This window comes from Elephantulus edwardii, unplaced genomic scaffold (genome assembly GCF_000299155.1).
Source record: "Elephantulus edwardii isolate Elephantulus edwardi_28Jun2011 unplaced genomic scaffold, EleEdw1.0 scaffold00217, whole genome shotgun sequence".
Classification (NCBI taxonomy): domain Eukaryota; kingdom Metazoa; phylum Chordata; class Mammalia; order Macroscelidea; family Macroscelididae; genus Elephantulus; species Elephantulus edwardii.
The window spans coordinates 3110084-3137723 of record NW_006399967.1 but is presented as its reverse complement, the minus strand read 5'-3'; the positions used below and the strand labels follow the sequence as shown (position 1 = coordinate 3137723).

General features: G+C 60.8%; 1 protein-coding gene across 2 annotated transcripts in view; it reads right to left on the bottom strand.

The window, feature by feature from the left end:
* The window catches only part of TCF3 (transcription factor 3), a 30876-nt gene extending 3951 nt beyond the window's left edge, over positions 1 to 26925 (bottom strand). The window contains exons 1-17 of one of the 2 annotated variants that reach the window (XM_006897934.1): positions 26854 to 26925; positions 23142 to 23214; positions 10185 to 10258; positions 9946 to 10024; positions 8472 to 8539; positions 7886 to 8021; positions 7492 to 7541; positions 6357 to 6456; positions 6125 to 6282; positions 5786 to 5918; positions 5416 to 5474; positions 5255 to 5333; positions 4386 to 4459; positions 3930 to 4085; positions 3727 to 3850; positions 393 to 522; positions 55 to 290 (exon numbers count right to left, since the gene is read on the bottom strand). In XM_006897934.1, coding sequence (XP_006897996.1) covers positions 55 to 290; positions 393 to 522; positions 3727 to 3850; positions 3930 to 4085; positions 4386 to 4459; positions 5255 to 5333; positions 5416 to 5474; positions 5786 to 5918; positions 6125 to 6282; positions 6357 to 6456; positions 7492 to 7541; positions 7886 to 8021; positions 8472 to 8539; positions 9946 to 10024; positions 10185 to 10258; positions 23142 to 23214; positions 26854 to 26925 — 1801 coding nt within the window. The remainder of the gene's footprint in view (positions 1 to 54; positions 291 to 392; positions 523 to 3726; positions 3851 to 3929; positions 4086 to 4385; positions 4460 to 5254; positions 5334 to 5415; positions 5475 to 5785; positions 5919 to 6124; positions 6283 to 6356; positions 6457 to 7491; positions 7542 to 7885; positions 8022 to 8471; positions 8540 to 9945; positions 10025 to 10184; positions 10259 to 23141; positions 23215 to 26853) is intronic. The other variant, XM_006897933.1, reaches the window with a different exon arrangement.
* Between the last annotated feature and the right edge of the window lie 715 nt (positions 26926 to 27640).

Below are 27640 nucleotides of genomic sequence, written 5' to 3'. Positions count from 1 at the left end.
CGGGGCGGTCAGCACCGCGGCGGGCGGGGGCGGCCAGCAGCGGCCCCCACTGACCTCGCACTTGCTGCTCCAGGTTCAGGATGACCGACACGGCCTGGTGCAGGATGAGCAGTTTGGTCTGGGGTTTCTCACTGTTGAGGTGCAGCTGGCACATGCGGCCCAGCTCCTTAAAGGCCTCGTTGATGTCCCGCACGCGCAGCCGCTCCCGCGCGTTGTTGGCCACGCGACGCTCCTTCTCCCGCTCTGCCTTCTGCTCAGGGGGGAGAAGGTCGTCCTCGTCCTCGTCTGGGCTAAGGGGGAGGTGGCCGGGGGCCGGGGGGAGAGCGTGAGGCGGGGCTCCCCGGGGCGGGGCGGGGGTCCGGGCAGGGCCGGCGAGCGTGGGGGGCTGGCACCTGGTCCGCGTGCGCGGGGGCTTCAGCTCCTTCTTCTCCTCCTCTGAGTTGTCGGCTAGCGAGGGGCTCTCCTCGTCCTCCTTCTCCTCCTGCTTGATCTCACCGGGCGCCGTGCCGGGCCGCCCGAGGCCTGCAACGGGCCAGGGTTAGGGGGCTCCCCTTTGGCCTGTTAGGCCTGGGATTCAGGGGTGAGTCCTCGAGGAAGAGACCCTGGTGGGCACACACTCAAGCTGCTAAGAGAACGGACAGTGCAGGCCCTTCCAGCAGCTGGGAGACAGACCGGAGGTCTGAACCGTGGGAGTCAGTTACGCTCTCGTGTGGGGTCGCTGTCAGGCCGATGTGCTTAGGTCATGCCTCTGGGGGCCACTGTAGTTGGGGACTGTCCAGAGCCTCAGACGTGACCTTTCTGGACTGACCCCAGGCCTTTCCTCCCACACCTGGGCTGGAAGCACCAGCACCTCCGCTGGGAACCGACCCTGGGTCTCGAGACGTACAAGTTCCCCACTCGGGCGCGATGACAAAGCCACAATGTTGTCGCGGTGGCTACACAAGGTCACCCAGGCAGAAACGTCACAGCCGAGACAGCCATCCCCCCACTACTGACGGCCGGGCCAACCGCGTGTCCCCCACCCACAGTCAACTGTTCCCCCACTACCACCTAGAACCGGACCAACCGTGTGTGTGTCCCCCCCCCCCCACGGTTGGGCCAATCAGCTGCGGGGCTGCTAGCAGCAGGAACTGCCTCAGCATAAGACCCAGCCACCCAGACGGCCACCTCTGATGAGGGGGTGCACCGAGCGCGTGAAGCCAGGCCCAGAGCAGGAGGTGGAACGAGACCCTCACAGAGGCACGGGCCAGAATATACAAAGAGCATTTACAAAGCAGTAAGAAAAGAGCCGGCATTTCAGAGAAGGGTGGGGGCTGGAAACAGAAATCATACCACTGAGGACCCCCATGCACACCACTTCCTGTCACGCTGACCACTCTGAGGACCAGTGTCCACTACTACCCATCATGCTCACCACTGAGGACCACAGTGTAGACCACTTCCTGTCACACTGACCACTGAGAACTGTCCACCACTTCCCATCATGCTAGCTGGTTAGAGGCCTGCTCCTGGCACACCCAGATGGTAACAAACACTTCGGAAACAGCTGGACATTATCATCTTGAAAAAGGGACGTAGTCTCCCCTCAAAACCTCACAGCCTACTGTCACCCCAGGAGGCCAGGGGACTAAACAGGTGTTGCTCTTGAGGACAGTCCGCTCCTGTGAAGGCTACAGCCGAGAATCCTACGAGGCAGTAACGTGGGCAGCGGCCATGCAGCGTCCCCGCGCCATGAGCCAAGACAGACTGGCCTGCATGTCGCCCCAGCCCCCCATCACAGCGGGAAGCCAGCTGAGGCGATCGGCCCTCACTGGCTCTTCAACAGATGGACACACAGGGCAACAACAGAGGGACTGTCTGTCCACGAGGACTGCACGTGCCAGGCGTCAGCCGCCGCTCCCGGCTGAGACGAACCCAGTGACCTGGATGAGAACCCGTCACAGACGAGCCCCAGTCCACAGAGGGTGGTGGCTTTGGAGGTGAGGACAGGAGGGCCAGTGAGTGATGGTGACACCACCGCCATCGTGAGGGGACTCCCGGGCCGCTGGCACGGGTGCTCTGGGTAGGCACTGCCGCTGGCCACAGGGAGACCAGACACCATGTCTTTTTATGTTTGTGCTTCATCTCACAGCACGAGACAGAGGGTGGGGCACCAATGGGGTCAGGTCACCCACACCCACCCACCTGGTGCCATCACTTCCGCACCTGATGGAAGGTGTTCTATGAGGCGGCTGTAGTGGGCTTGCTGCCCACAGCTCATCACCTGCTGGGAGGCCCTTGGCCTCCACCTCCCATCAGGGCAGTCCTTACATCACTCCTGGACCAGCCCACCAGGAGCCAGCACAGGGGAGCTCCCCTGCACCCCACCTGCCCAGTCAACAGCCCACCCTTGTCATGATGGGGTCCTGCGTCCTGTTAATGCCTCACACCCATCCTCATCCTCTCTCACCTACCCTGGCCCCCTCACGCCCACCCCGGCACCCTGACTGTAACTTTCTCATACTCACTTTCTCAGGCTCACCCACACCCCACCCGACTCCAGCCCTTACCTCCTCCCAAACCACACACCCAATGCCCAATTCCAGCCCTAACCCACCCACCCTCCTCTCTAATCTTCACCATATCCAGCCCTCCCTATCTCTGTCCCTGAATCCAACCAAGGTCTGACTATATTCCTAATCCCACTCTCACCTCTACACCTGAGCCCATCCCTAACTGGAACCATTTACCAGCCCTGATCCTGTCCATCGCCAGCCCGTCCGTGACTGAACTCTCGGCAGCAGGCCAACACTCCACTTCCTGGCACAACTTCATTCTAGAACCTTCTCCACTTCACTCCCCTTCAGTGCCAAACCCCAGACGGCACATCACTGCTGATGCCAGTCCCCGCACCCCGTCACCAGGGCCTCACTCTGGCCCCATCTGGGTGACGTCCAGCAGCCTGCCCGTCCCAAGGAGCCCTGTCCCCTATGGCCTGCGCCCTGACGTCACCACACTAGCCCCACCCTGCGCTGACCCGCCCAGAGCAAGCTGCCCGGCTCGAACCCCCTTGTGAGGTCAGCCTCAGCCTAAACACAGCTCCTGTGACCTGCTCCCGGAGGGTGGTCAGGCCTGACAGTCCCCAGATGACTCCCATCTACCCAACTGTCCAACAACTGCCCATCACAGGAGGACACCAGGATAGAGGATCTGAGTTCCCATGGGGGTGTCAATTAGGAGGAGAGAGGTGGGGGGGTGACTGACATCCTGAAATGTAGACTTAATAACCATCCAAATACTCCTGACCCGAACAGCCAGCACTGCTGCCCTTCTCCCTGAAGTCACCCCAGCTCCTGCCCCCCACCTCCCCGCACTGCTGTCCCCCTCCCCCATCACCCCGGCTGCTGCCCCCCACCGCCTCACTGTCACCAGGGGGCGCTGTGCACACAGCCCGTCCACACTGTTGTGCGTCCATCCAGGGCTCCCATCTCGCTGTCCCCTCTTACCTTCCCTCTGCAGGTACCTCTCCTGATGCCCGCCACATCCTCATCCTTCCCCTCTCCACAGGACCCCTGGCAGCAAGCTCCCACCTCCCCACCCACGCCCTCTCAGTTTCCCCAGGGTGCCATGACCCCATGCCTGAGCGCAGATCCAGGGTAACACTGTCCTTCACTGGAGGGACCTTCCTGCGCCCCCACCCACCCTTTGTGGAGGGCTGCCCCCAGGGCCCCAGGTACTAGGCCTTACTGCTGTAGGTGTCGGGAGGCCGAGAGAGGTCAGGGAGTGCGCTGGGCTGGCTGGGCAGGGATACGTGGTTGTGCAGCAGTCCGGCGCCGCCTGACACCCCATCTTCTGTGTGGCCGCCTCCTGCCTGGAGGTGGAGGGTGCAGTGGGTCAGTTCGGGGGCACTGCCGGTCCATGCGTCCCGCCCCAGCCTGGCCCTCACTCACCAGGCCACCATGTCGGCCACCCAGCGACATGGTGGGGTTGGCAAAGCCTGAGGCCAGGGCGCCAGGGCCGGGCAGCATGTGGATGTCACTGGCTGTGCCCACAGCGTGGCTACGTAGCACATGGATGGCCTCGTCCAAGTGGTCCTCCAGCTTGTTCTGTGGGGAGGGGCATGAGGCTGGGCTGGGCACCCCGTGCCTCGCCTGCTCCCGTCATCGAGGGCTTCGAGGACCGAGCGAGCCCGGCCGTAACCCTCACAACACGTGTTCTCAGGTAGGCTTTTCTACCTCAGGATGTGTGACCATCATAAAACCATCACACAAACCAGTGTCTACTTCCCGCAACGGTTTTACAGTCACAAGAGTCAGAGTCACGTGAGACGTGGCTCCATGTCCACTATCTGCCCACTCCTGGCCTCCCATGAGCTGTGTCCCCCCGGACATCTGCAGAGGACTCACCAGGCTGTGAAGGCCCCCATCATAGCTGGGTGATAAGGCACCGGGGGCTCCTGCTCGGGGCCACTGAGAACTCCCTGCAGACGAGGAAGTGTGTTAGCCAGTGCTGGCCCTGCCCTCACGGACGGGAGGGAGACGGGGAGCTGGGCTGCTGGGGGGCCTGCAGTGCCTGGCATGGCCACACGGGGGTGCCCCAGACCACGCAGCTCTTCTGAGGCATCTGACAGGGACCGGGCACTGGTGCCCAGTGGGCTGGAGCCTGGGTTCAGGAAGCTGAGGGATCTGTGAGCAGGCTTGTGCTCTGAGCTTCCCCAAGCAGACTCTCTCTTAAGGCCCAAACAGCTACACAAAGGAAGGAGGTGAAGTCGCCCCTAGCCCCAGCCTCCAGCAGCTGGCAAGGAAGTGGTCAGCTCCAAGGGCCCTGGAGAGATTTCAAGCCAACCCCTGGCCCTCCATCCTTCCTTCCCTAACACTTCCAGCTGGTGTGGGGGTTCTGGTCTCCCAGGGCCAGAGCAGAACGAGGACGTGTAGCTGGCGCCTTATCAACGCCCACAGCATAAACACACAACCCAAGGCACACGCACGTGGGACCCCTAGCCAGAGCTTCCAGAGCCGCCAAGCAGCCCACTCACCACCTGGGCTCTACCAGGTTCTCCTCTCAGCCTGGTCTGAGCTGGAGGTGACCCAGTCCTGACATTTCTGAATGCACTCAGAAGTCACCTCCTCCAGGCAGCCCTCCTGGGTGGCTCTGAGGCACAAACTTGAGACGGCAGGGAGAGGGTTGCTAGGCCCTGACCCTCTGCCTGTTCACATGCAGGTGGAGCAGGTCTGAGCCCATCCTGCCAGCCCCAGACCACCATGCCCTCACAGACCTGCCAGTCCCTGGGGGGAGCCCACGGGGGTCGAGGGGCTGGACGAGAAGTTGTTGCTGGAATGGTCCGGGGAATAGATCTGTGAAAAGAACAGAAGGGGCCACTAAGAGGTCAGAGGATCTCACCGATTAGCCCCCTCCTCGCCCGTGTCTGAACCTCACCGAGGCCAGGGCCTTTCCAAGGGCGTCCCCAGAGCTGCCGGCCGTGGTCCCTCGGGAGCCTGTGGGGAAGAGGGGCAAAGCCGAACTCAGGAGGAATGTCCGGAGATGGGCGCCCCAGCCGGCAGAAAGCTCGGCCACAAGTCCAGAGGACCTTGGATTCGTGACCAGCAAAGCTCTGAGGAACACAGAAAGCCGAGCGGCTCTGGACAGGTCCCTGCCCTAAGCCGTTCCCAGATCCCCAGCGCAGGCAGAGGGTCGCCCAGGGCCTCTGAGAACCTTAACGGTGACTAACTGCCACGGGCTGGTTGCCACCGTGAACCCTCCCACACGAACGGCATCCCCAGGAGAAGGGTGGCCAGGGCAGCCATACCCAGAAGGCTGTCCGCTCCACTGACTGGCGGGGTATGGCTGGGGACGCTGCTGTAGGCAGCTCCAGGTGCCGACGAGAAGCTGGACACGGCAGGCAGCCCGCCGTTCACCTCGGCTCCATGTAGCGAGTAGCCCTGTGTGGGGCATGGCTGGGGGAGGGGCGTGGGCATGGAGAGAGGGGTGAGGGACGTGGAGGGTGAGGGGTGTGGAGCGTGAGGGGCGTGGAAGGTGAGGGGTGTGGAGGGTGTGAGTCATAGAGGGGTGAGGGGCGTGGAGGGTAAAGGGTGAGGGGTATGAGGCCAGGGTCTCGCCCACCCTGCGCCCGCCCTCAGGGTCCTACCATGCGCTCATGCTGGTGAAGGCCGCTGAGGACGCTGCTGCCTGCAGAGGTGCCCCCAGGAGGGAGGGGCAGCGGGGAGGAGCCCCCACTCAGCATGGGCCCAAAACCTGCCTGGCCTGGGGGCCCCCAGAGCTCAGCCGAAGGGTGCAGGCTGCCATCTGCAGAGAGGGGGTGTTGAGTGGTGGGCAGGAACCCCAGGCCCCTCCTGTGTCCCAGGCAGGGCCCCACGCACCGGCCATGTAGAAGGGCGTGGGGTAGCTGCCAGGAGTCCTGCCGGCGGGATCGGCGGCGGGGCCTCTGCTGTAGTCATCCCCTGAGCTGGGTGGGTACACCTGTGGGGGGCTATGGTCAGGGGCCACAGGAGGGCTGCGCCCACCACCCCACCCCCAGCCACATTACCTCCCAAGGTCCTGCAGTCACGCCCCCACATAAAGCTGGCCCTTGGCTTCGAGGTTCTAGAGACCTCCTTCCTCCAAACCCCTCCTGCTGTCCTCTCCTCCTGCACAACGTGCCTTCCACTGCGCTCTATATCTGGCGTGCCTCTCCTACAGCTGGAAAACTCCTACTGACCCCTCAAAGCCTCAACTCTAGCGTCCTCAGTTCCTCCTCCAGGCTCTCAAAGCCAGATGCTATGGGTAGATGACCACAGGGTCTCAAGAAGCGAGGCCCTCAATGAAGGCTCGCCTGTGGCCGTCCCAGAGCAGGAGTGGCCAAGAGTCCACGCACTGCGTCAGCTCCAACAGCCCAGGGTAAGTGCTGGCATCAGCTGGTGCTGCCTGGCCTGGCAGCAGTGCGGGGAACTAGGGGACGAGATGGCCAGGGCACCGCCATCACAGAGTCGAGGCTTCAACAGCGGGGCCTGACTAGACCCTTCCAGCCCAGGCCCAAGCCAGTGGCTCACCCACGCTGGACTTCAATCCTGAAGCCTGGGCCACAGGAGCATGGCCAGCCTGCAGGTCCAGGCACCCACGTGTCCATGGGCCCTACAGACCAGCGTGGGGAATAGGCACCTGCCAAGCTGTCACTCCTGATGTGCCGAGAAGGGCACCCTGCTAGGCCAAAGCGCAGGGGGAGGCCCGGGCATCCCCAGCGACTCTGGTGGTGCTGTGGACTCTGCCACAGGACACGACCCCAGGCAGGCCCGCAAACAGGCTGTGGGAGGACCCTTCCCTACACCTGTTCCCAAGACCCCGGTTCCCACTCTAAAGACGCCTTGACCACATGATGAAATTCTGCCTTAAAGCAAATGAGTCCAAGTCAGACTTGAGAACTTCCCTGTCACTCCGAGGTGGGGTCACCCAAAAGCCAGTGTCCCCAGAGCTGTCCAGCTGACAAGCAGGGCCCGGCCTGCTTGCCCCACCACTCACCGATGACGGGAGCCCCGGTGGCACCTTCCGGACCTTCTTGGACTGGGAGTCTGTCAGGAAAGAGTAGTGAGCATCTGACCCCGGCCCCAATTGCTGGGACATCCCACAACAGTCAGGAGCACAAAGCCACAGCAACCTGGACTCTGCATGGGGACACCTGTCACTCAGGCGGTGGCCCTTGATGAGCCTTAAAAACTCAGGCCCACCTGGTGGCTGGAGACACACCATAAGCTGTCAGGGATGTGTCCACAGTATGGAAGATCACCGCCCTCCAATCTGGCCACAACCCTGGCAAAGCAGGGACCTGGAAGCCACCAGTTACCCCTCATGCTGGGACAAAGGGCTTCACTGTCCTGGGCCCTGGACTCCACTGGCCCCGAATGACCCCACTCACCCAGGCTGCTGCCGTCCGCGGGTCTCCGCCGGGGATTGCTGGGATATGGAGGGTAATACTGGGCACTGCCTTTGACACCTGAGGGGGACAGCGGCCCAGGGCTGCTGAGGGCTAGCTCGCCCGGCAGGAAGCCAACCTAGGGAAGGGACAGATCACCATGAGAGGCAGCCCTGGTCCCCGCAGTCTACGCTAGCAAAACCAAACCCAGCCTACAGGCCTGGCCTATAGGCTCACGGCCCCTCTCCCAGCCTCCAGGCGCACAGGCCAGCCTCCAGGCACGAGGTCCCCGGCCCACAGACACATGGGCCCCCAGCCTCCAGGGTCTTCCTGCTGACTTGCTGGCAGCGGCAGAAGCCCAGGTCAGGGTGCTGAGCAGCTCGCCAACAGGTCACCCCAGGGGGAACACAGACCCCTCCCCTAAAGACACAGCATGCGGGAAGCTGACGGAAGGTGGAGGGCAGCTGTGGCCTGAGCCTCTGGGGGCCGTATCAGACCTTCCCCAGAATACGCAGCACATGCCCTGGGCTCTCTGGACACGGGCAGAGCCCAGCGCTGGGCACCGTCCCCTGCCCTCTGCTCAACTCACCTGATTCACACCACCAATGCCAGCTTCTCTCCCGAAAGAGGCATATGGGGCCCGCTCACTGCCTTTGCCTGAACGGAGAGAACTGGTCACTCAGAGTCAGCCTAGAACCTTCCCTACTGGCTGCACAAGGCTGGCAGGACACGTGCCCAGGTCGGACCTTCCTGGTGACGGCAACGGGCTTGGGAACAAGTGCAGACCCCGAGTCTGCTCCCCAGGGCTCGGCCAGGCCACCGTCCTTCCGGCTGAGCCACCCTGCGCCTGGGTCCCTGCCTGGTGGGTCTTGGGTGCTGTCTACAAGGTGACAGGTTCGGCCCCCAGCTGGCAGCATGTTGGGAGCCGAAGGCCCACTGTCACCCCGGGCAGATCCACAGCAGGGCCCGACTCCACCCCCCTGGCTGCACCAGCACAGAGCCTGTTCCCAGCGCCAGGCTCACAGGGCCCGCCACCTACAGCCAGATATGAATGTGTGGGAAAAAATCGATTTTTTCAATCTTTGGAGAAAAGGGGTCGCCTCCTCAGAGGGTGGGTGAAGTGAGGGATTGTAGGGGTACGGCTGGTCTGCATGGTGGGGTCCTGCTGCTTCAGAGACACTTGAATCAAGTCTCTCCTTAAGCAGGTGACTGGGTTACTCAGGACCCAACCCACTGAGTCTCCGGGACGCTGACCAACTGCTACCGTTAACAAACGTTACTGCTGGCCTGACAAGCCGGGTTACGGCAACAAGCCCCTTCTGGGTAAGAAAGGCCCTGGCTGAGCGTAGAACACAGGAAGCCAGGTCCAGGCTCAGCGGAGTTCTTTGGCCAAGAGGCATGGGAACTTGGGAACTGCCCCGTCAGCTCTGCTCACGCTTGGACAGCTGGTGGCAGGAAGCTGCCACAAAGAAGGAAGAGCCGAGGGGAAGCTCGGGAGGCCGTGAATGGGCTAAGTGAGGGCTGGACCTCGTCTTCTCCATCCACGAAATGGGCATGCAGCATTGCCTCCAGCTCTGCCCTTGTCCACTTCACTCTCACCATACGCTGTCCCCCCGCAGCGAGTCCAAACCCGGCACTGCCACCCCTCCAGTCTCCACCGACACCACATCCCAGACGCAGAGTGTGGTGCCCTGAGCACACAGTGCCCATCACCACGCAGAAACCCCAAGGCTTCTCGTGACCAGGGAACGGACTGGGACCTCAGGACGGGCGGAGCTAACAGAGAAAACATGCAGAAGCAGTTCTGACGATCGTGGGCCACCGTGCCTGGGGCTAAGCCACTGGCAGAGGTGTCTGCTGGCATCACAGAACTGCAGCTCCCAGGGGGCAAGGGGCACAGAGCGGAGTACCCCCGTGCTTCCCCAGTGCCTGGCAGGGGTGGGGGAGCCGGAGCCCCCGAGCAGCAGGTGGAAGTGCCTTGACTCAGAAATGCTGAGCAGGATCTGGTCTGCAGCCAGGCTCCGTGGGTCACAGGGCAGGTGAGAGCTGACAGGTGCACTCACCTGTGAGGCCAGGTCCCAGGAACGGGGATGAAGACAGGCAGCCACGAGACTCACTGAAGTGGGGGCCCTCCCCATAGGGCTGCGGAGAGATGCAGGTCAGGGGGGCTGGGGGCTCGCGGGGCCCGTCTTGCTGCTTCTGATGGCAGCATGCCCGCACCCATGCCTCTCAGCCCCAACCCCGAGTGAAGAGCAGGCTGGGGCTGACCTCCCTCCCCCACGTGGGAAGGGGAGCCCCTCACCCGGCTGGGGTCAAAGGAGGAACTGTTCTGGTCGCCGGCGCCCCAGGAGCCCGAGCTGGGCCGTTCGTCAAGACCTACAGGGGAGGACAGAACGAGTGTGGGGTCACTCCGACACTAGCGCCTCCAGAACCGTCACTCCGGGTGAGAACCTGGCACTGCTACGGACCGTTTCACGAATCTGCACGTCCTCCGAGCACAGAGGCCATGCTGATTCTCTGTAGGACTTCAATCTTAGTTACCTGTGTGGCTGAAGCGAGCACATGCACTGCTGGTTTTGCTGGCAAACTCTTACTCATCTGTCAAAGCCCCAGCCAACATGCCCAGTCTCTTCCCTTCCCTGGTCCTTCGCTCTGGCCCAGCCTTGACCGCACAGGTGTCAGTGACCAGGTGACAGGATGAGAGACGGGGCAGTTGGAAGAGACATGTCTCTCAGGGCCCATTCAGAGGGTGCCCTCTGTTAGAACCACAGCCGAGCTCCAAATCCTGGTGGCCTGTTCTCGTTGTCAGCACAGGGGACGAGATTGTGAGGTCTTTCTTCCCAAGTGGCAACCACAGGGCACGCCAGGATGACAACAGCAGAGGCCCAACCGATCAGCGGGCGTGCTGGCCACTGAGGAGCAGCTGGTCCCTGGGGTGGGGTGCCCCCTTATCTTCACATACACCCTAACAGGCGATCGTCCTAGATGGGCGGGACGGACCTCAGGGGCGAGGGACTGCTGCCCTCTCCCTCCACGAACCCTAGCCTAGCTGAGGAGGCAGACGGGGACCACCCTTCGGCCAGGCCACACAGCCACTTCAGACGGTTCCCTGCAAGACAAGGTCACCGCCAGCACCTCAAGTGGGACGGACCACATCCCGCTCCGAAGCCGACGGGGCCAGAGGACGGCGTCCAGCAGCTCTGAGAGAACAGAGGCAAATGGAGGGATCTCCTGCCTGAAGGCTGGTCGGCCCCTCCTGCACAGCCCTGCCTAAAGAGGCCCCAGCGCACCAGGCCCACAGCACACGCCCTGGCCAGGAACTTCTGCCAAGTGGCTGTCTTCTATTTCGGTGCCTTTGTGTTAATCATCTCTCCAGAGAAATCGGTGCTTAATTGCTGTCTAATGTGCATCATTGTGCATATTAATCCTACGGCCTGATAAATATTCATACGTTTCATTTAGATTTTGTTTTCCAATAAAAACATGGAGAATGATTGGGGTAGGGGGCTGGAAGACATCTTCAGTGAGCACAGATCTTCCAGGGCCCCAGTACCGTCGTCAGGATCGGGAGGGGTCTACTCTCCTAGGTACCAGACCCCGGTCATGTCCTAGGAAGGGGCCAGCAGGGTGCCCCTCCTCAGCCAGCCCCCAATGAGCGAACCAGGGACCCGCACCACACAGGACACAGCGCTCCGTCCTCAGGGTAACCCCAACCACATCCCCCACAAGGGCAGGAGGGTCCTCAACGAGCAGACCCGTGGTCGCCCCAAGGTCACAGCCAGGGCTCATCCGAGCCAGAACTCAAAGGCCGAACCTGGGAATCCCTCCTCAGAGCAAGACCCCCAACCCTGCCCCAGCGAGGTCACGCTTCCCAAGAAACCGCCCTCCTTCTATTAAAGACAGAATAGACCCCAGCCCCTCCGCACTGCCATCACGCCCCTGCTGAGGAATTACACGTTTTAATAACCTGGTCGTGACTATTCACAGTGCATCCCGGCCCCTGATCTCATGAGAGGATCCTAATAGGACAACACACCAGGGTATTTCAATAAACAAACAAGCAGATCCAGAGCTCAGCTCCAGAGCAGAGTGCCCGGGAGATGGTCTCCGGACATCTCGTAAGGTCCAGGTCCTGCTTTCCCCGTCAAAGGAAGGGGTGCTGGAGGTGAAAGGCTCTCCCTGGGCCACGGGTCTCTGGGCCTGCAAACCCGAGGTCACCTGCTCGCCCGGGAAGATCCAGTCCCCAGCAGTCACCTGGGCCACTGCTCCCGGTCACCGCCTCTCTGCAGAACTGTGGACAGTCCTGTCTGGACAGCTGCTACGGGTCACCCCTCCCTGAAAATTGGTGGGCCAGCTCTGCTGTTAAGGTTGCTGCCCGCTGGTCACCCCTCATTGCGGAGCTGTGGGCCAGTCCTGCCGTCTGGGCTGCTGCACGCCGTCCACTCCTTCCCTCCAGGTCAATGGCCCAAGCCTGTGGTCCAGACCACTGTCCCTTCTGCCTTGTTACCAACCGAAAACCAGAACTGAAAACAGGAGGAGTCGTTACCCGACTGGGTACAGTCTGGGATCAGGGCCACATCTAGCCCAGACCTAACATCTACAAATAAAGTTTTATCAGCACACAGCCCTACCCCTTTATTCACACACTGTCTCCAGAGACAGCCAGAAACGGCAGAGATGAGAAGTCAAGATGGATCAAAAGGCTGGCAAAGGGGAGCTCTGGTGGCCTAGTGGCAAGGAGCTGCAACCACAATCCCAGAAGTGCACGGTTCGAATCCACCAGATGCTCTGCCGGGGAAGGAGGGACAATCTCCTCCTGTACCAGTCAGATCTGATTTGACGGTACACTCACACAATCAAAAAAAAAAAAAGGCTGGCAAAGCCAAACATGCTCCAAGGCCCTTTGCGGAAAAGGCAGAGGCCCCGATGGAGGAAGGTGGCCAGCACGTCTCCCACAGCGGCCCTCAGTGCAACACGTGCGTGGACAGAAGACTCGAGGGGTGGGGTCAAGGTCATCCAGGGGGTCAGTCCTGGGAGCCCAGCCTACCACATGTGCCCTCAGCCCAGTCGCAGGCAGCACCCACTTCTTTCCCCCCCGGCCTGGTACCCAGGTGGAGCACCTCCTTCCCTCCAACCCTTCCCAGGCTCCATCACCTTCAGGGTGACAAGCAAACCCCACTGAGCCCTGGCCTCCGCCCTCACCAGGGGCTGTGTCTCGGGGGCTCGGACACCTCTCATCCCTCCCTTCACCCCGATACCACAGGACAGCTCCCTCACAGGAGGACTCTGGTGGCCATCAGCCACATGCAGTCTCGGACTGCGTCCTCCCGTTTCACACGGCTATCACTGAAGTGAGCACGTCGCCTGTCCAGCCAGTGCAGCGTGTCATCTGTTCATCTGTCCAGCATGGATGCTTGTTTACGGCTCTGAAGCTGGAGGCTGGCCACCGTCCCAAAGTAGGACGACTCAGCAAGGCCTGGCGGTCAGCATTAAACACCAGGCAGGGAATCACGTTACGGGAGACCATGGTGGGGCGAGGACAGACACCCCCAGGCATGAACACAACCACGAAGGCCAGTCCGAGGCTTGCACGAGAGCAGGAGAGGTGCAGGATGCAACCCGCCTGGTCAGCAGCCCTGGAGAAGTCAACAAGGATGTGCCCGGTCCCACCAGGGATGCAGATGCGGGGGGTGGGATACGGCGGGGGACACCTGCAGACATGTGCGGCCATGCCCGTCACAAACACGTCACAGCGACACTCAGGGGTCAACACTCCTGGGGCCATGACGCATCTCAACTGAATGTCACAGGGAACAGTTGGGGGCCAGCACCCGTCACCAGCACTGTCACACGTAGTGCTCCAAGGCCCCCCCCGCACATCACACCACACGTCACAGAGGCGGCTCCCCAGCCGAGGCATCCAGTGGCTGGGACGCCCTGGGGCCTGCAGGACGGGGATCCAGGCTGCATATCGTTCCAGCTGTCTGCAGCCTCCTGTCCCCCGAGGGGCAATGGTGAGTCTGAACTACCAGCCTGTGGCCATACCAGTGCTTTAGCCACTGTGTCACCAGGACTCCAACAGAGACCTGGCCCAGGGGACACCTTGGCCCTGTGGCCAGCATTGTGCTGGGCCTGTCACAGCAGCCACATCACAGCCACTCAGCTGGGCAATTAGGAAAAGCTCAGTCAACGAACACCTGCCGCCAGCCGCCTGTGCCGAGTGCAGCACCGGGACAGCAGTCAGGCGGTGGACGTGGGCAGGCCCTCGGGCAGTGGGCGAGCCACGGCTCGACGTGTGGGGGTCACAAGGACGGCGTGGCCAGGGGTCTGATGGGGTCGGGGCACCTCCTTCCTCCCTGTAACCACGAGAAACCCGATGACCATCCCACAGCTCTGCCCGCGAAACCCCTCTGTGTGGCCACGGGTGAGCACAGGACACCCTCGACGCCGGGGCCACGCGCTCGGACGGCAGGGCTCTGTGTGCACGTGTGTGAGCATGCGAGCAGGCCTGTGTGCATGTGTCAGCGAGCGAACGCTTGAGCACACCTGCGTGTGGATGTGTGAGCACGCAGGGACACGTGTGAGCAGGCCTGTGTGGACAGGTCAGCGCGTGAACAAGCACACACTAGCACCCCTGTGCATGGGAACATGTGTGTTAGCACGCAGGGACACGCTGAGCACACACGTGTTGCTGTGGTCAGGGCCCAGTCCAGCAGGCACTGCGTTCACACAGGTCTGCAGGGGAGCTGTGGCTGCTGCCCCTTGGGCCCTTGACCCCAGGCTGACCCTCCTGCCCGCCGCGCCTCAGCTTGTAGGTGTTCTGAGGTTGTGAAATGAGGAAGGGCGCTCCTGTGGTGAGGTCACGTCCCACAGAGTCCAAGGAGTCTCAGACAGAGGAGGCAGAGCCCTCCCTTCCTGTCAGAGAGCGCTGGGAACCCCACAAAGCCACTCCTGTACCTGCACCCAAAATGTGGAGGCACTCAGAAACCAAGGCACCCTGTTCCCGTTCTTCCTTCCAGCAGGGAGCCCCACAGTCCCTAACATAGAACATGGGGAGCACTCCACCCCTCAGAGCCGGGAGCCCCCATGGTCCCAGGACAGAGGACAGTGCTCAACAGAGATGGGGTGAGGACAATGAGGAGAGCCACCAGAAACTGGGGCTACTCTCCAGCTCTGTCTGTGGAGTCCCGGGGACAGCCGTTAACAGCCAACTCGGGCCGCCCTGTGGACGGAGCGAGCTGGGGAGCAGGGGTCTGAAGATGGCAGCCCGTGGGGAGGAGGGTCCTGAACAGCAAAGCCAAGCCTGTGCAGTCCAGATGGTCATGAGATAGCAGCAGACCCTCGGCGCCAAACTGCAGGGAGAGCGCATGCTCCCTGAGGGGGTCCACCAGCCCCCCCAACGGGAGACGAGGAGGAACCTAGCTCTTTACTGAAAGGTGAGGGAGGGTGGGTGTGAGAAACAGCAGATAAAAGGCAAAGCCCAGGTGTGTGGAGACACAGGAGGTGTGAGGGCTCCGCGGAGGACGCCAAAGACAAGACCACAGCAAGGAGGGGCTGTGCCAAACACGCCTGACCCGGGGCCTGGTGCGGACAGACCAGAGAACCAAGCATGCTTGACTCAGGGCCTGGTGCGGACAGACCAGAGAACCAAGCACACCTGACCCACGGCCTGGTGCGGACAGACCAGAGGGCAAAGCACGCCTGACCCTGGGCCTGGTATACACAAACCAGAGAACCAAGCAGGACTGACCCAGGGCCTGTGTGGATAATATATGCAGAGAGCAAATCACGTCTTATCAGGGCCTGGCATAGACAATTCACGCAGAGAATCAACCATGCCTAAAGCAGGGCCTATTGTGGACAGGTCAGTGAGCCACACCTAACCCAGGGCCTGGCAGTGCTGAAAGGACAGAGGTGGTGCCTCCACCCTTCCAAGGATGTCCTTCTCCAAGGACCAGTCCCTCCTGGCCACCTGCCCAAAGTACGAGATGTAGCTTCAAAACCCTTGCCTCCATGGAGAAATCTGTTTTCACCCTTTCCCAGACAGACCTGTTTGTTCTCTCGGCAGTCCGTGGTAGCTTCTCCAGCACCACAGTTCAAAGGCATGGATTCTCTGTCTTCCTTAGTCATTGTCCAGCTCTCTGACGTATACCAAGTAACTGAAGATCATGCCTGGATCAGATGCACCTTAGTCTCTAGACTGACTTCACTGCTCTGTAACATTTTAGACAGGTCCCTGACAGCAGACTTCTCATTGCAATTAATCTTTTGATTTCCTGACTCTTAGAGGAAAGAGCACCAGAGGGGTGTCTGAGTTTCAATGACTAGGCAAAGGCACTTGAGTGTGGATCACAGCCAAGTGTGACTAACCCTGAGGAAAATGGGAATCCCAGAACACTTGATTGTGCTTATGAGAAACCTACACTTGGACCAGGAGAACTGTTCCTCAGAACAGAGCAGGGAAACACTGCATGGTTCAAAATCAGGAAAGGAGTGTGTCTGGGATGTGTCCTGTCTCCGTATCTTTTCAATCCATATGCAGAACAGATCATTCAGGAAGCAGGGCTCTACGAGGAGGAATGCGGCATCAGGATTGGAGGAAGACTCATCAACACCTTACATTATGCAGATGACATTATCCTGCTCGATGAAACTGAAGACGAGTTGGAGCGCTTGCTGCAGAAGGTCAAGGGCTATACAGTCTTCAGTATGGATGGAAGCTCAAAATCAAGCGGAGATTCTCACCAGGATGGCTGGAGAGGAGACTGAGGTTGTTAACAACTACAGCGTGCTCGGCTCCACAATCAACACTCTGAAGATCGCAGTCAGAAAATCAAAAGGCGAACTGCAGCGGGAAAACCTGTTGTCAGGGACCCCTCCGGAGTACTGAAAACCAACGATGGAAGGTTAGAGACTAGGGTGCGTGCCTAATCCAGGCCATGATCTTCTCACTTCCTTGCTCTGTACCTGGACACTGACTAAGGATGACAGAAGAACGGATGCCTTCGACTTGCAGTGCTGGAGCCTTGACCGCTGCAGACTGAGTCTTCCTCCACTCCTGATGCCACATTCTTCCTCTTCAAGTCCAGCCCCCTGGATGATTTGTTCTGCACACAGAGTGAAAACGTATGAAGATGTGCTGCATCCCTGACACGCTCCTGAGGAAACACACACGCACAGATGAGAAGTCACAGCCAGGAAACCGTAAACCAGCATCACAGGAGGCATTACTCGGCCCAGGTCTACCAGAAGCTTCCAGAAAGAGGCACATTGGACAGAAAAGCAGGGTTAGGACATCAACACGCTGCTGTAGTTGGGTGCTACTGAGCCAGCATTGACCCACTGCCCACTGTCCACGCCCCCACGTCCAACAGAACGGTGCCTGGCCAGGTTCCTCTCCCCCGTGCTCCAGATGGTGATGTCAAACAGCTTTCCCGGCCTTCGACTTCACCACCGGGATGGGCGGGGTCGTGCAAACGCGGTGTTCCCCACACCCAGGGAACTGGCTCGTCTCTCTGTCCCACTATTTTAAACTGAGGGTTTTCAGCAGCAGAAGTTGGGGGTCTCAACAGCAACAAGATGAGCAAGCAGTGGGCCTTCTTAGGACCAGATTCCCGCACCAGCCAGACCAGAGTCCACACAAGAGCAGCAGCGGCCTCAGCAGAGACTGGCAGGAGAGCCGACCTGGGCCTGCGGCCCCACCGAGTCAGAGCAGGGGCCTCTCCTGAGCTCGAGGGAGGACTCTGGTCTTCATGCTGTGACACTGAATGTCAAAGGGCCTGCGACCAGGAGTGAGCAGCTGTCTGGACTGAGGGACTGTCTCCTGCTGCCCACCTGGATTACAGCCTGGTACCTTCCCTAACAGACGTCATAACCATGAGGAAGGTTCTGTGACTGTGTGGTCACGGCAGAGCCCGCGGAGCAGCAGACGGTGCTGGAGGGAGCCGGAGCCGGAGCAGGGAGGACGCCTGAACTCCAGGGAGCAGGTCCTGTGCTGTGGATGCAGCGGACGGGCCAGTTCCCTTGTGGAGTTGGCAGCGGTGAGACGCGGCGTTCCCAGGCCACTGCTGCAGTCGCTGCGTGCCCTGCCTGGCCGCGGATCTCCCTCTCGGCCCAGCAGGTGGCCTGTTTCCAGGCACCAGCGCCTCTGGGCCCAGCACTCCCTCCAAGACAGACTGGCTTGTCCCTCTGGCAGTCCACGCAGACTCGACTCTTCACCACCACCGCTGCTCAAAGGCCTTCCTTACTCGGGGATCTTGAAAGGACGTGAATCCCAACTTCGTGTGGGCTTGTGCACCATGGTCGCCAATGCGTCTCGCCCACACCTCGATGAAGGTGGATGGACCCTGCACTTCCTACACAGCCATCACCCTTCTGAAGGAACACAAGTCAAAGCCGAAAGCCCTGCTTGGTGAAACTGAGGAGGACCTGAAGCGCTTGCTGCAGAAGGCCAGGGACTGCAGCCTTCAACATGGATTGAAGCTCAACATCAAGAAGACAAAGATTCTCACCACTGGGCCGATTGGCAGCATCAGGATGGATGGTGAAGAGATTTGAGACAGCTAACAGTTTTAGTTTACTTGGTAACAGCAGCCAGGAAATCAAGAGGCAAGTTGCATTGGGAAAGTCAGCTGTGAGGGACCTCTCAAGAGTACTGAAGTGCAACGACGTCGGGCTCGAGACTAAAGTGCGCCTGATCCAGGCTATAGTCTTCCCAATTGCGTGCTATGCATCAGAGAGCTGGACGGTGAATAGGGATGACAGAAAGAGAATTAATGCCTTTGAGCTGTGGTGCTGGAGAAGAGTGTTGAATATACCATGGACTGCTAAGAGAACAAACAGGTTTGTCCTGGAGAGGCTGAAGCCAGAGTGTTCCCTGGAGTCAAGGATTCTGAAGCTTCATCTGACATACTTTGGGCATGTTGCAAGGAAGCACTGGTTTGGGAGGGTGGAGGGACAATGCAGGAGAGGAAGACCTTCAATCAGAAGGATCAATTCAGTCACTGGAGTAGTGGGAGTAGGTGTGTCGGAGACAATGAAGTTGGCACAGGATAGAACAGGGTTTAGGGCTCTTGTACATAGAGTCGCTATGAGATGCAGGCGACTCAACAGCACATAACAATAATAATTATGAAGTGTTTCTAAAATAGTGAAAACTTGGCATTACTGAAACCAATGGGACATGGCGGAGGTGGTGTGAAAGGAAATTTGGTAATCATCAAGGCCCCAAGTTACGGGGAAAAGACCCGAAATAAACAAATGAGGCCTTTAATTCCAACCATAACAAAATGAACTTTAAAGTGGAAAAATTACGATGAAAGCAAGGAGAGACAACAGTTGATTGGTTAAGTACTGACTCAGCCATGAAACAGATTTCCTGGATGACAGATCAACGGAACAGATACGGCAACAGACAGTGGAATCAATGGAAAGGAAGCAGAGGGCTGAGGACACCACCGGGCAGGTGCCACCTCCTGGATGAGGGAACGTCTGGTCAGCAAGAGGTGAGCGTCCATGGTCTTAGAACCTTGTGTGTGGCCACTAAAAAGACCACTACCTGTCTCCACCTGCCTCAAACAAGAGAAAGGAGGAAAGCCCAGACTCAGAGGAGGAAGGGAATTCGGGGCCAGCTGTCTCCGTGAACTACCGTCCTCCCTCCCGAGAGCAGAGGGGCTAGGTGTGGACCAGCCACCACTACTGACCCTGGTCACTGGGCTCAGATCCGAGAGATACTGACAGACGGAAGAGGAACATGAGAGAACTTAAAATTCTCTGAGACCCCAGACTCACTGGACTTCTAGAGACTGGAGTCGTCCCCAAGACCGCAGCTCGGAGTTACTCTTCAAATCTCAAATCAACGCTCCTCTTACACTTTTTTCTTTTATTCCCCTAAAAGAAGTTAACAGGAAGTTTTACTATCAACAGGTGAGCGTCAAGGGCCAGCAATGGGCACAGGGGTCCACTGGAGGGGATAGTGCAGTTAGGAGCCTCTCTGATCGGCCACCATGGGCCGCATCCCAGCCACTAGGAAGTCACTGGGGCTGCTGAAGGAAGCCCACCACGAGGCTGCCGCGGACACGGTCCGGCCACTGGACATCCTCCCTGCAGTGCCGGGGCCACACACAGGCGTGGTGGCCATGATGTCTGTGTTGGGAGGGTCATCGCCATGGACACCGGAAGGGCTGCCCCGGACCTGGCGCTCCCCACAGCCTGGGAGCCTCGTGTTGTAGGACAAGAGGCCGCTTCTCAGAGGGTCCCCACAGTCACAGAGCCACCGTCTGCTCCTGACACTGCGTGCTCCTTGCTGATGAGCCCTCGTGGCCACGGAAACCAGCCAGGACCCCTCAGGGGCCGTCCACAGCCCCACGGTTCCGTCCTGGTTGCCGTCACGCCTTGGTGCGTCCAGTGCAGCCACCGCAGCTGGGGCCTGAGCGTCTCAGTAGGAGTCGTGCGCCACGCTGCACAGCCACTCGGACGGTCACGGGAAGTGCTGTCGGGCTGGCGGGGGCCCCGGGCAGCGGCAGCCCCGACACGGCGTCCTGGTGTCCCGTGAAGGGAAGCAGGTACTGGGGACTCTCGGCAGCCACCTGAGGCGAGGGACGTGGCCTCGAAAGACGTGGCCATGCAGAGGGCTGGTGGCTGCGGCCACATGGCTGTCCCTCAGCACTCCGCCTGGGTGACCACATGCAACTTCCATCCACTCCCTGTGACAATGGCGCGGTCATCTGTGGCAGAAACACCAGCTACGTCTGCGGGGCGGAGAACTCAACAGGTGACACAGCTGGTGGCCTGCAGGACTCGATGGTGGCCAAGTCTGGGCCCGTCTCCTCCGCCGGCCTCTCTGTCTGACGTCTCCCTCGAGTCACGGGCGCCAGCCTTCTCCCCCCCTCACTTCTCGCTGAGCTGCTCAAGCCACCATTGGCTAAGCGCTGGTCCTTCTCCCGCGCTGCGCCTGCTTCCCCCTCCTCCTCTTCCTCGGTCTTCCTCCGGGCCGGTTCTCCTCTCAGGATCGCTGGAGACCTCCTCATTCAGCAGGCCACCACCCTCAGCATGGCTCCGTCATAGCCTCGGCTGACTCCTTTCACCGACGTGCTGGCCACGGCATCTATACCCGGAGTCACTTTAAAGTAACCGCTCAGAAGGTTGAGGTCATGACCCGGAGAGTGTGTCCTAAGACCAAACGGGCGGTGACTTGTCCCCAGCACAGGAAGCGGTCAGGGCCAAGGAGTCTCGGGGAAGAGGGTGAACCCCATCAAAGACAATGGTGACGTGGGGCCACGTGCAGACGCGGCCAGTGTCCCTGGTCTGCAGCTAAGATGAAGGACAGAAAGCTGGGACTCCAGACGAAGCTGGTCGGGAGGAGGAACAGGAGCCCACGCGGGGTGTGTGTGTGTGTGTGTGTGTGTGTGTGTGTGTGTGTGTGTGAAAAGCACGGCCTCCACCCAAGGCACCCCGAATGCCAACCAGGGACACCATGAGGGGCCAGCAATATCGGGAGAGAGGTGAACAAACACAACTCACAAGATGACCAGGTGGCCAGGACCCATAGGCTGCAGGGGGCCAGTGCCCCTGGTTGCCCTTGTCCCCTCAGCCCCTAGCCGAGACCACCCAACGGTGGGGCCTGGGGTATCACATGGAGGGGAGAGGCCACCACTGAAAGGGAATTTAATGTGCTGCATAACTCTGGCTGCACGGGCCACTGGCCACAAGGCTCACGTGAGGGTGGGCCCAGGTGGTCCCAGCCCCCATCCTCACAGGGGGGAAAGGTCAGCCTTGGTCAGCATCGTGTCCAAGGGGATTTCCACATCTGCAGAAGACTCTGTGGGCCCAAGGCCACTTCCTCCAGGGCGAGGCGGGCAGCGGCCTCTTTCCTCCAGGCACTCGCCCTCCTGCCAGAGGCCCCAGGGCAGTCCAGGGCCTCCCAAGGACCAACAAGATGAGGCCTTTGTCTGGAGCCCAGAAACACAGGCTCGCAGGCCCCAGGGAGGCCCCAGCCCAGGATGGCATCAGGCTTCAACCCAGGCAGCAGGACAAGCCAGCAGGTCTTGGGGTCACAGTCACCGCTGCGAGAAACAGTCAAGTCAGTCCCCAACCCACCAGCACCCCAAGGACACTGAAAATAAACAGAAAATCCTGTGCCAGCCCCATCCTTGGAGATTTGCAAGGTACAGGGTGTTTGTGCACTGACTGCCAGGCCCAGCTCTCTAGTCTCCCCAAGTCTGGAAGCTAACAAAACCTGCTCCAAGCCACGAGAGCCCAGTCCCCTCACACGAGCTCCCCAATCATGGGACCCCGCTCCACAACACAGGTACCCTCCGACACTATTGCCACCACCATGGGAGCCCCCTCTAAACCATGGAAGGGCCCCCCTCTCATCATGGGAGCCCACCTCACACCACAGGAAATGAGCCCACGGGATCCCGCCCGCATCACAGGACCCCCATCCCCATAACAGGAGCTCTGTCCCCCATCACAAGACCCCCTTCCCCGGCACGGGACCCCCCCTTCCCCAAGGACAGGCAAGCGAGCTCTCATGCATAGCGCCCCTTGTGGCAGGCACGCACGCTGCACCTGAGTCACCTGTCTGTGGCCCCCAGAGGCCCATCAGCGGCTGGAGGCTGCCTCTCCCCACAAGCCCCTCTCAGCCTCCTTAGTGATCCCCACCCTGGGCCGCAAAGGCTCTGCCCGCTCTCTTGCCCCTCAGGGTCAGCCACCATACCCCGCAGGGACGCTCCAGGGAGGACAGTGTTTCCTGCCCACTGGTCAGCACTATGAGCTGGCGAAGCAACCCCGTGGTCCTGATCTGCTGGGCACGGTGCAGCCCCAGCATGCTAAGACCCCCAGTTCCCACAAACCCAGGACATGTGGTCGCCCCAGAACTGGACCCTGTGCACAAGTGCCTCACACGTGCTTGAGTTACAGCACGCAGCCAGGCGGTGAGACCTGGGCCTCATCATGACCTGCGGGGCCTCAGTTTCCCCCACGGGGGCCTGGCTGGCCCAGCACAGGGGCTTGAAGGTCCCCATGTGCTGGCCCTCCACTAGGCCGTGGAGCCGACTGGCAGCACTCCTGGTTCTCAGTCCCGGGCTGACCACCAGGCACCCCCTGCAGCTTGGGGCTGTGGCCGACACCGTGATGCTGACGGAGACAGCCAGTCCTGGGAGGTCCCCACATCCTGCCTGGTGCCACAGCCCGGGGACCCCCCGTGCTGCATATTCCCCAGCTCTGTGCACGTCCACCCTGGACACACACGTCCTACCTGAGCCTGTGAAGGGGGCGCCAACCAGGGGGGCGGGCCGGCCCTTCCCATTGGCCACGGGCAGCGGGAACATCTGTGGAGAGAGAGAGACAGTGAGCGTGGCGGGCAGACACCCCTCTGTCCAGCAGTCTTGGCACCTGCGGGGACACAGCTCTGCCCAGGTTCAGCACCTCCAGTCTCATCGCAGACCCCAGAGCTGGGGTAGGGAGAATCTAGAAACAGGGGCCCCTGGTCTCTGTTGATGGGAAAACCTGCCCCAGCACTGAGGTGAGCAGTCACCCCCACCCCAGCTCACGCTCAAACCAAGGCAAGTGCTTCCTCCCTCCCATCCGCTGTCACCGGCTGCTCCCCAGGCCACAGCCACCCCGCCACCCCCAAGGCAACCCCACCAGTCACACCGGGGCTCAGAGTTGCTATTCCCCAGCTTTGGAGCCCGGCGGAGGTCTTCCTGCTAGACCACCCCAGGCAGGACGTCCTGCTGCCACCCGCTCAGTGACTCTGCACACAGACTTCCGGGGCCGAGAGTCACAACCCAGGACTCCTGGGCCTAAGGTAAGAGTTCTACCAGAGAGCTGCTGCTGTCCCTCACAGGCCACCCCGGGGTCTGGGACGAGACACCGCAAGACCGTGAGGCCCAGAGTCCCGCCCACTGGGGCAGAGAAAGCCAGTGTCCGTGCCCCGCCATGCTGTCCTCACTGTCCCGTCCTCAACACCTTGTTCTAACAGGATGCACCCCACAGCCCGAGTGCAGGAGGGAGTGTGTGACGCGGCGACCACCCTCAGGACACTGGGCTTTCCTTCAACAATCGAGTCCCACGCGGTAAATGGCCAGTAAATCCTGCTGGAGCCTGGGCCTAACGCTCCTTTTAATGCCAGCAGGGGGTCCTGGTGTGATCTCACTCCGTGAGCCACGACACCCCACACTGACCAGGACCAGAGGACCCACAGCGGGGTGCTGAGCTGGGTCAGGCCTGCAGCGCAGGGGAGGGTGCGGGGTCTGCGGAGGGAGCTGTCCCAGCACCGCCCCACTTCACCCTGCCCACAGTGCCGACTGACTCCCCTATACCCACCCCACTCACACCACCTCATCCCTGCCCACAGTGCCCAGACTCCCCCATATCCACCCCACCCGCCCTGCCTCACCCCTGCCCACAACGCCCCCCATTGGTTCCCCCACACCCACTCCACCCACCCTGCCTCACCCCTGCCTACAGTGCCCCCACTGACTCCCCCACCTCACCCCTGCCCACAGTGCCCCCACTGGCTCCCCCACACCCACTACACTAAGTCCCTGAAGATTAAACAGCTTAGCAGCCTTAAGCGGAAAACCCAACAGCAACAAACCCTTTGCCATAGAATAAATAAACCAGGGCGGCCCTGCCCCAGGGGCTGGATTTAAAGGTCCCCCCAGGCCGCAGTACTGTTGGGGACCTGCCAGCTACCCTCAAACCTACCCCAAGTCTCCATCCTGGGGCCCAATGTCCCACTCACACGTCACAGGGGAGACTGAGGCCTTGTCCCAGCCGGCCTTAGAAATGAGGGGGGCTCACCGGAGGCTCAGGCTGGGCTGGGTCCACACAGCTGGGAAGACACTGCTCAGAGCTGGCCAGCCCCATCCCTCCGCCCCCGCCCTCTCACCAGGTAAACAGAGACCTGACCTAGGAGAGGGTGACCTGATGAAGGAACAAAGGGAAGGAATGGACTCTGGGGGCCCTTGGGGTCAGGAGCCTGGCCTGGAGGGGCCGTGGCAGTTAAGTACGGGCCTCTACTGCCCCGGAGACTAAGCTGACGTGGCACCTGCCACAAAAGCACCAGGCTGTGTCCCGAGGGCACCAGCTCGCTGACTAGCCTGCCCCGCCCCCACAGCCTCAGTGTTCCCAGCTGTGAAGTGGGCTCAGGGCTATGTGGTGTGTTGTGAAACCTAGACACCTGGGCTGTCCTGGAGTGGCAGGGACTTCTGACCACGGGCATACTCGGGACACTGGTGGTCACAGACTGAGATGCCAAGGTCAGAGCCCGCCCTCCCCAGAACCTGTCATTAGGGAAGCCAGTCCCTTGGGCCTGGGATGAGGATAACTGGGCAGGATCAGGTCAGTGGTGGGCCCAGAGGGTGCACCTCCGCTCTGGCTCAGGCCTCGCCTCTGCTCACGTAGCTGAGAGCCAGGGGCATCACTGACCACCCTTTTCTAAGCTTCCATCTTTAATAGGAGGCGATTGGTGGGTTCAACCCACTGCCATGTGTGCTGGCTGGTGAGCGTTTAACCACCGTGCCACCTCAGTCTGTCCAGTGCTCGGATGGGGACCACCCCCGCAGCCTGTGTCCAGTGCTCGGATAGGGGATCACCTCAGCCTGTCCAGTGCTCGGATAGGGGATCACCTCAGCCTGTCCAGTGCTCGGATGGGGGAACCACCCCCTCTGGCCGGAGCCTGGAAGACCCTCTCCTGCTCCAGGTTCTCCGTGTGTAAGACAGGTCGCTGGAGCCAGGCTGACGCAGGGGAGTCATGCGGACTCTACTCTGGACGCAGAGGCCAACCCCACAGGGATGAACCTGTCCCCCCGCCCGTCTGTTCCAGGCCAGCAGCCCGTGACCTGTCGTTGTAACAAAACAACTTCACCGCACCCCAGCTCACTCAGCTGGAGCCAAAAATAAGACAGGGCTTAAAAATACCAGTGTGGCCCTTCCGGCATCGTAGCCTCAAGGCTGCTTTTCCTGGGGGCTGGAGCAGGAGACTGGGGTCACTGGGCCTCAGGGACTGTTATTTCTCAGGGTCCCGGGCCTTGACAGCATGGGGAAGGGGCCCATTCAGACTGAAAGTACCCCCCTTGATGTTGAGAGACCACAGTGCCCAGGGTGGGTGAGGTGGGACAGAAGTCAAGAATCGGCTGACACACGGCAGTGCGGGGACACTGATTAGCCCAGGCCCACTGCACAGATGGGCAAACCGCGGCCGCCGAGCCGCCCATGCCAGGGAGCCCTGGGCACTGGGCCTGCTCCCCTGCACAGCCCCTGCCAGGCCCCCTGGGAGCACGTCACGCTCCAACAATGACGACGGCAGTTGTAACTGTGGTCACACGGAGCTCCCGGAGCCTCCTCCCTGCTGTGTACCCCCCTTGCCTGTCCTCCGCCGTGACACCCCCTTTAACTGGGAATCACACAGCTGACCCTCCAGAGTGGCACAGGGCGGACTGCCCATCTTCCCCCAAAGAGCTGCTGGTGGGTTCACACCTCCAGAGTGCAGCCTTTTGGGGAGCAACAGGGCTCCCCACGGACTACGCCCCAAAGCATGTCACTACAAGCTGGGAGACCCCTGCTTTCCGACTGTGCCTCCTGTGGACAGGACAAGCCAATCCCCCTGCAGCCTAGGGGGCTGGGGCTCTGACCACACCCACTTGACAGGCAAGGTCAAGCGAGGTGTCCTCAGAGATGCGCACTGCAGCTCCAGTCTGCTGCCCACAGAGGCCCTGAGCAAGCCTGCCGTCTGGGCCTCAGCATTCCCGTCTGTAAAAGGGGCGGGCGAGACCCATCTTGTGTCCCAGCACACACATCCCTGCCGTCGATTCTGCACGCATCTCCGTGGGACACCAAGGTGTCCCGGTGTCCCTCTAGCCTCAGCTTGGGACCCTCACACCTCAGGGAGCTGGAAGGTCAACTGCTGGGCGCAGGACTCCCTGCGCAAGACCTGGGCTGTGTGGGTCCACGGTGCCCCTTACCATGCTGAAGTCCAGGAGGTCACTGAGCTCCTTGTCTGTACCCACCGGAGCCATCCTCGGTGGCTGGTTCATTCTCCAACAGCAGGCACCTGGAGTCTACAGGGAGCCCTGGGCAGGTGGGACGAACAGACACGGAGGTGAGGGGGTCAGCAGAAGGGCTGGCAAGCGGGGTTAGAACAAGAGTCCCAGGGAGCTGCCCTGGGGGGGGTCCCCCTCCCTAAACCAAGACGTTGTGGGGCCAAGCAGAGGGGGCAGGGCGGAGTCTGACCTGCGAGGAGCAGCAGTTTGAACATAAACTCCCTCAACTCTCTGAGCTCACCAGAGTATTGTGCTGCAGATTTTACACCAGGGGCACGAGCAGGAGTGTCCCCCAGGCCCGAGCCGGACCCTCTCCAGCAGCCTCCGTTTCCAGCCACCCCTTGCCCCCCTCCCCCAGAGTACGGGGCGGGGCGCCCCAAGGCCCCGCCCCGCGAAATTTTGGGGGGCCCCCCAGCAGCTGTCACAGCACGAGTGAGGCCCGGTCACCACCAAACCCAAAGGGGAAAATGCCCTCAAACAGGAGGCGAAACCCCCTCCTCAATGCACGATTTAATAGGAGCGCCCCTGGAGGATTTAAAGGGGACACCCCACCCCCACTCCTCCCCAAAAACCTGAACTCAGAAAAGAGAAAAACCAACTCGAGGTTTTAAAGCACGCGGGAATTGTTTTTAAACAACTTTGAAGATACCCTTGTCTCCAGCCTTCGGGAAGGGGGTGTCCCAGGGACAGGCTCCCAACCCCCCAGGGG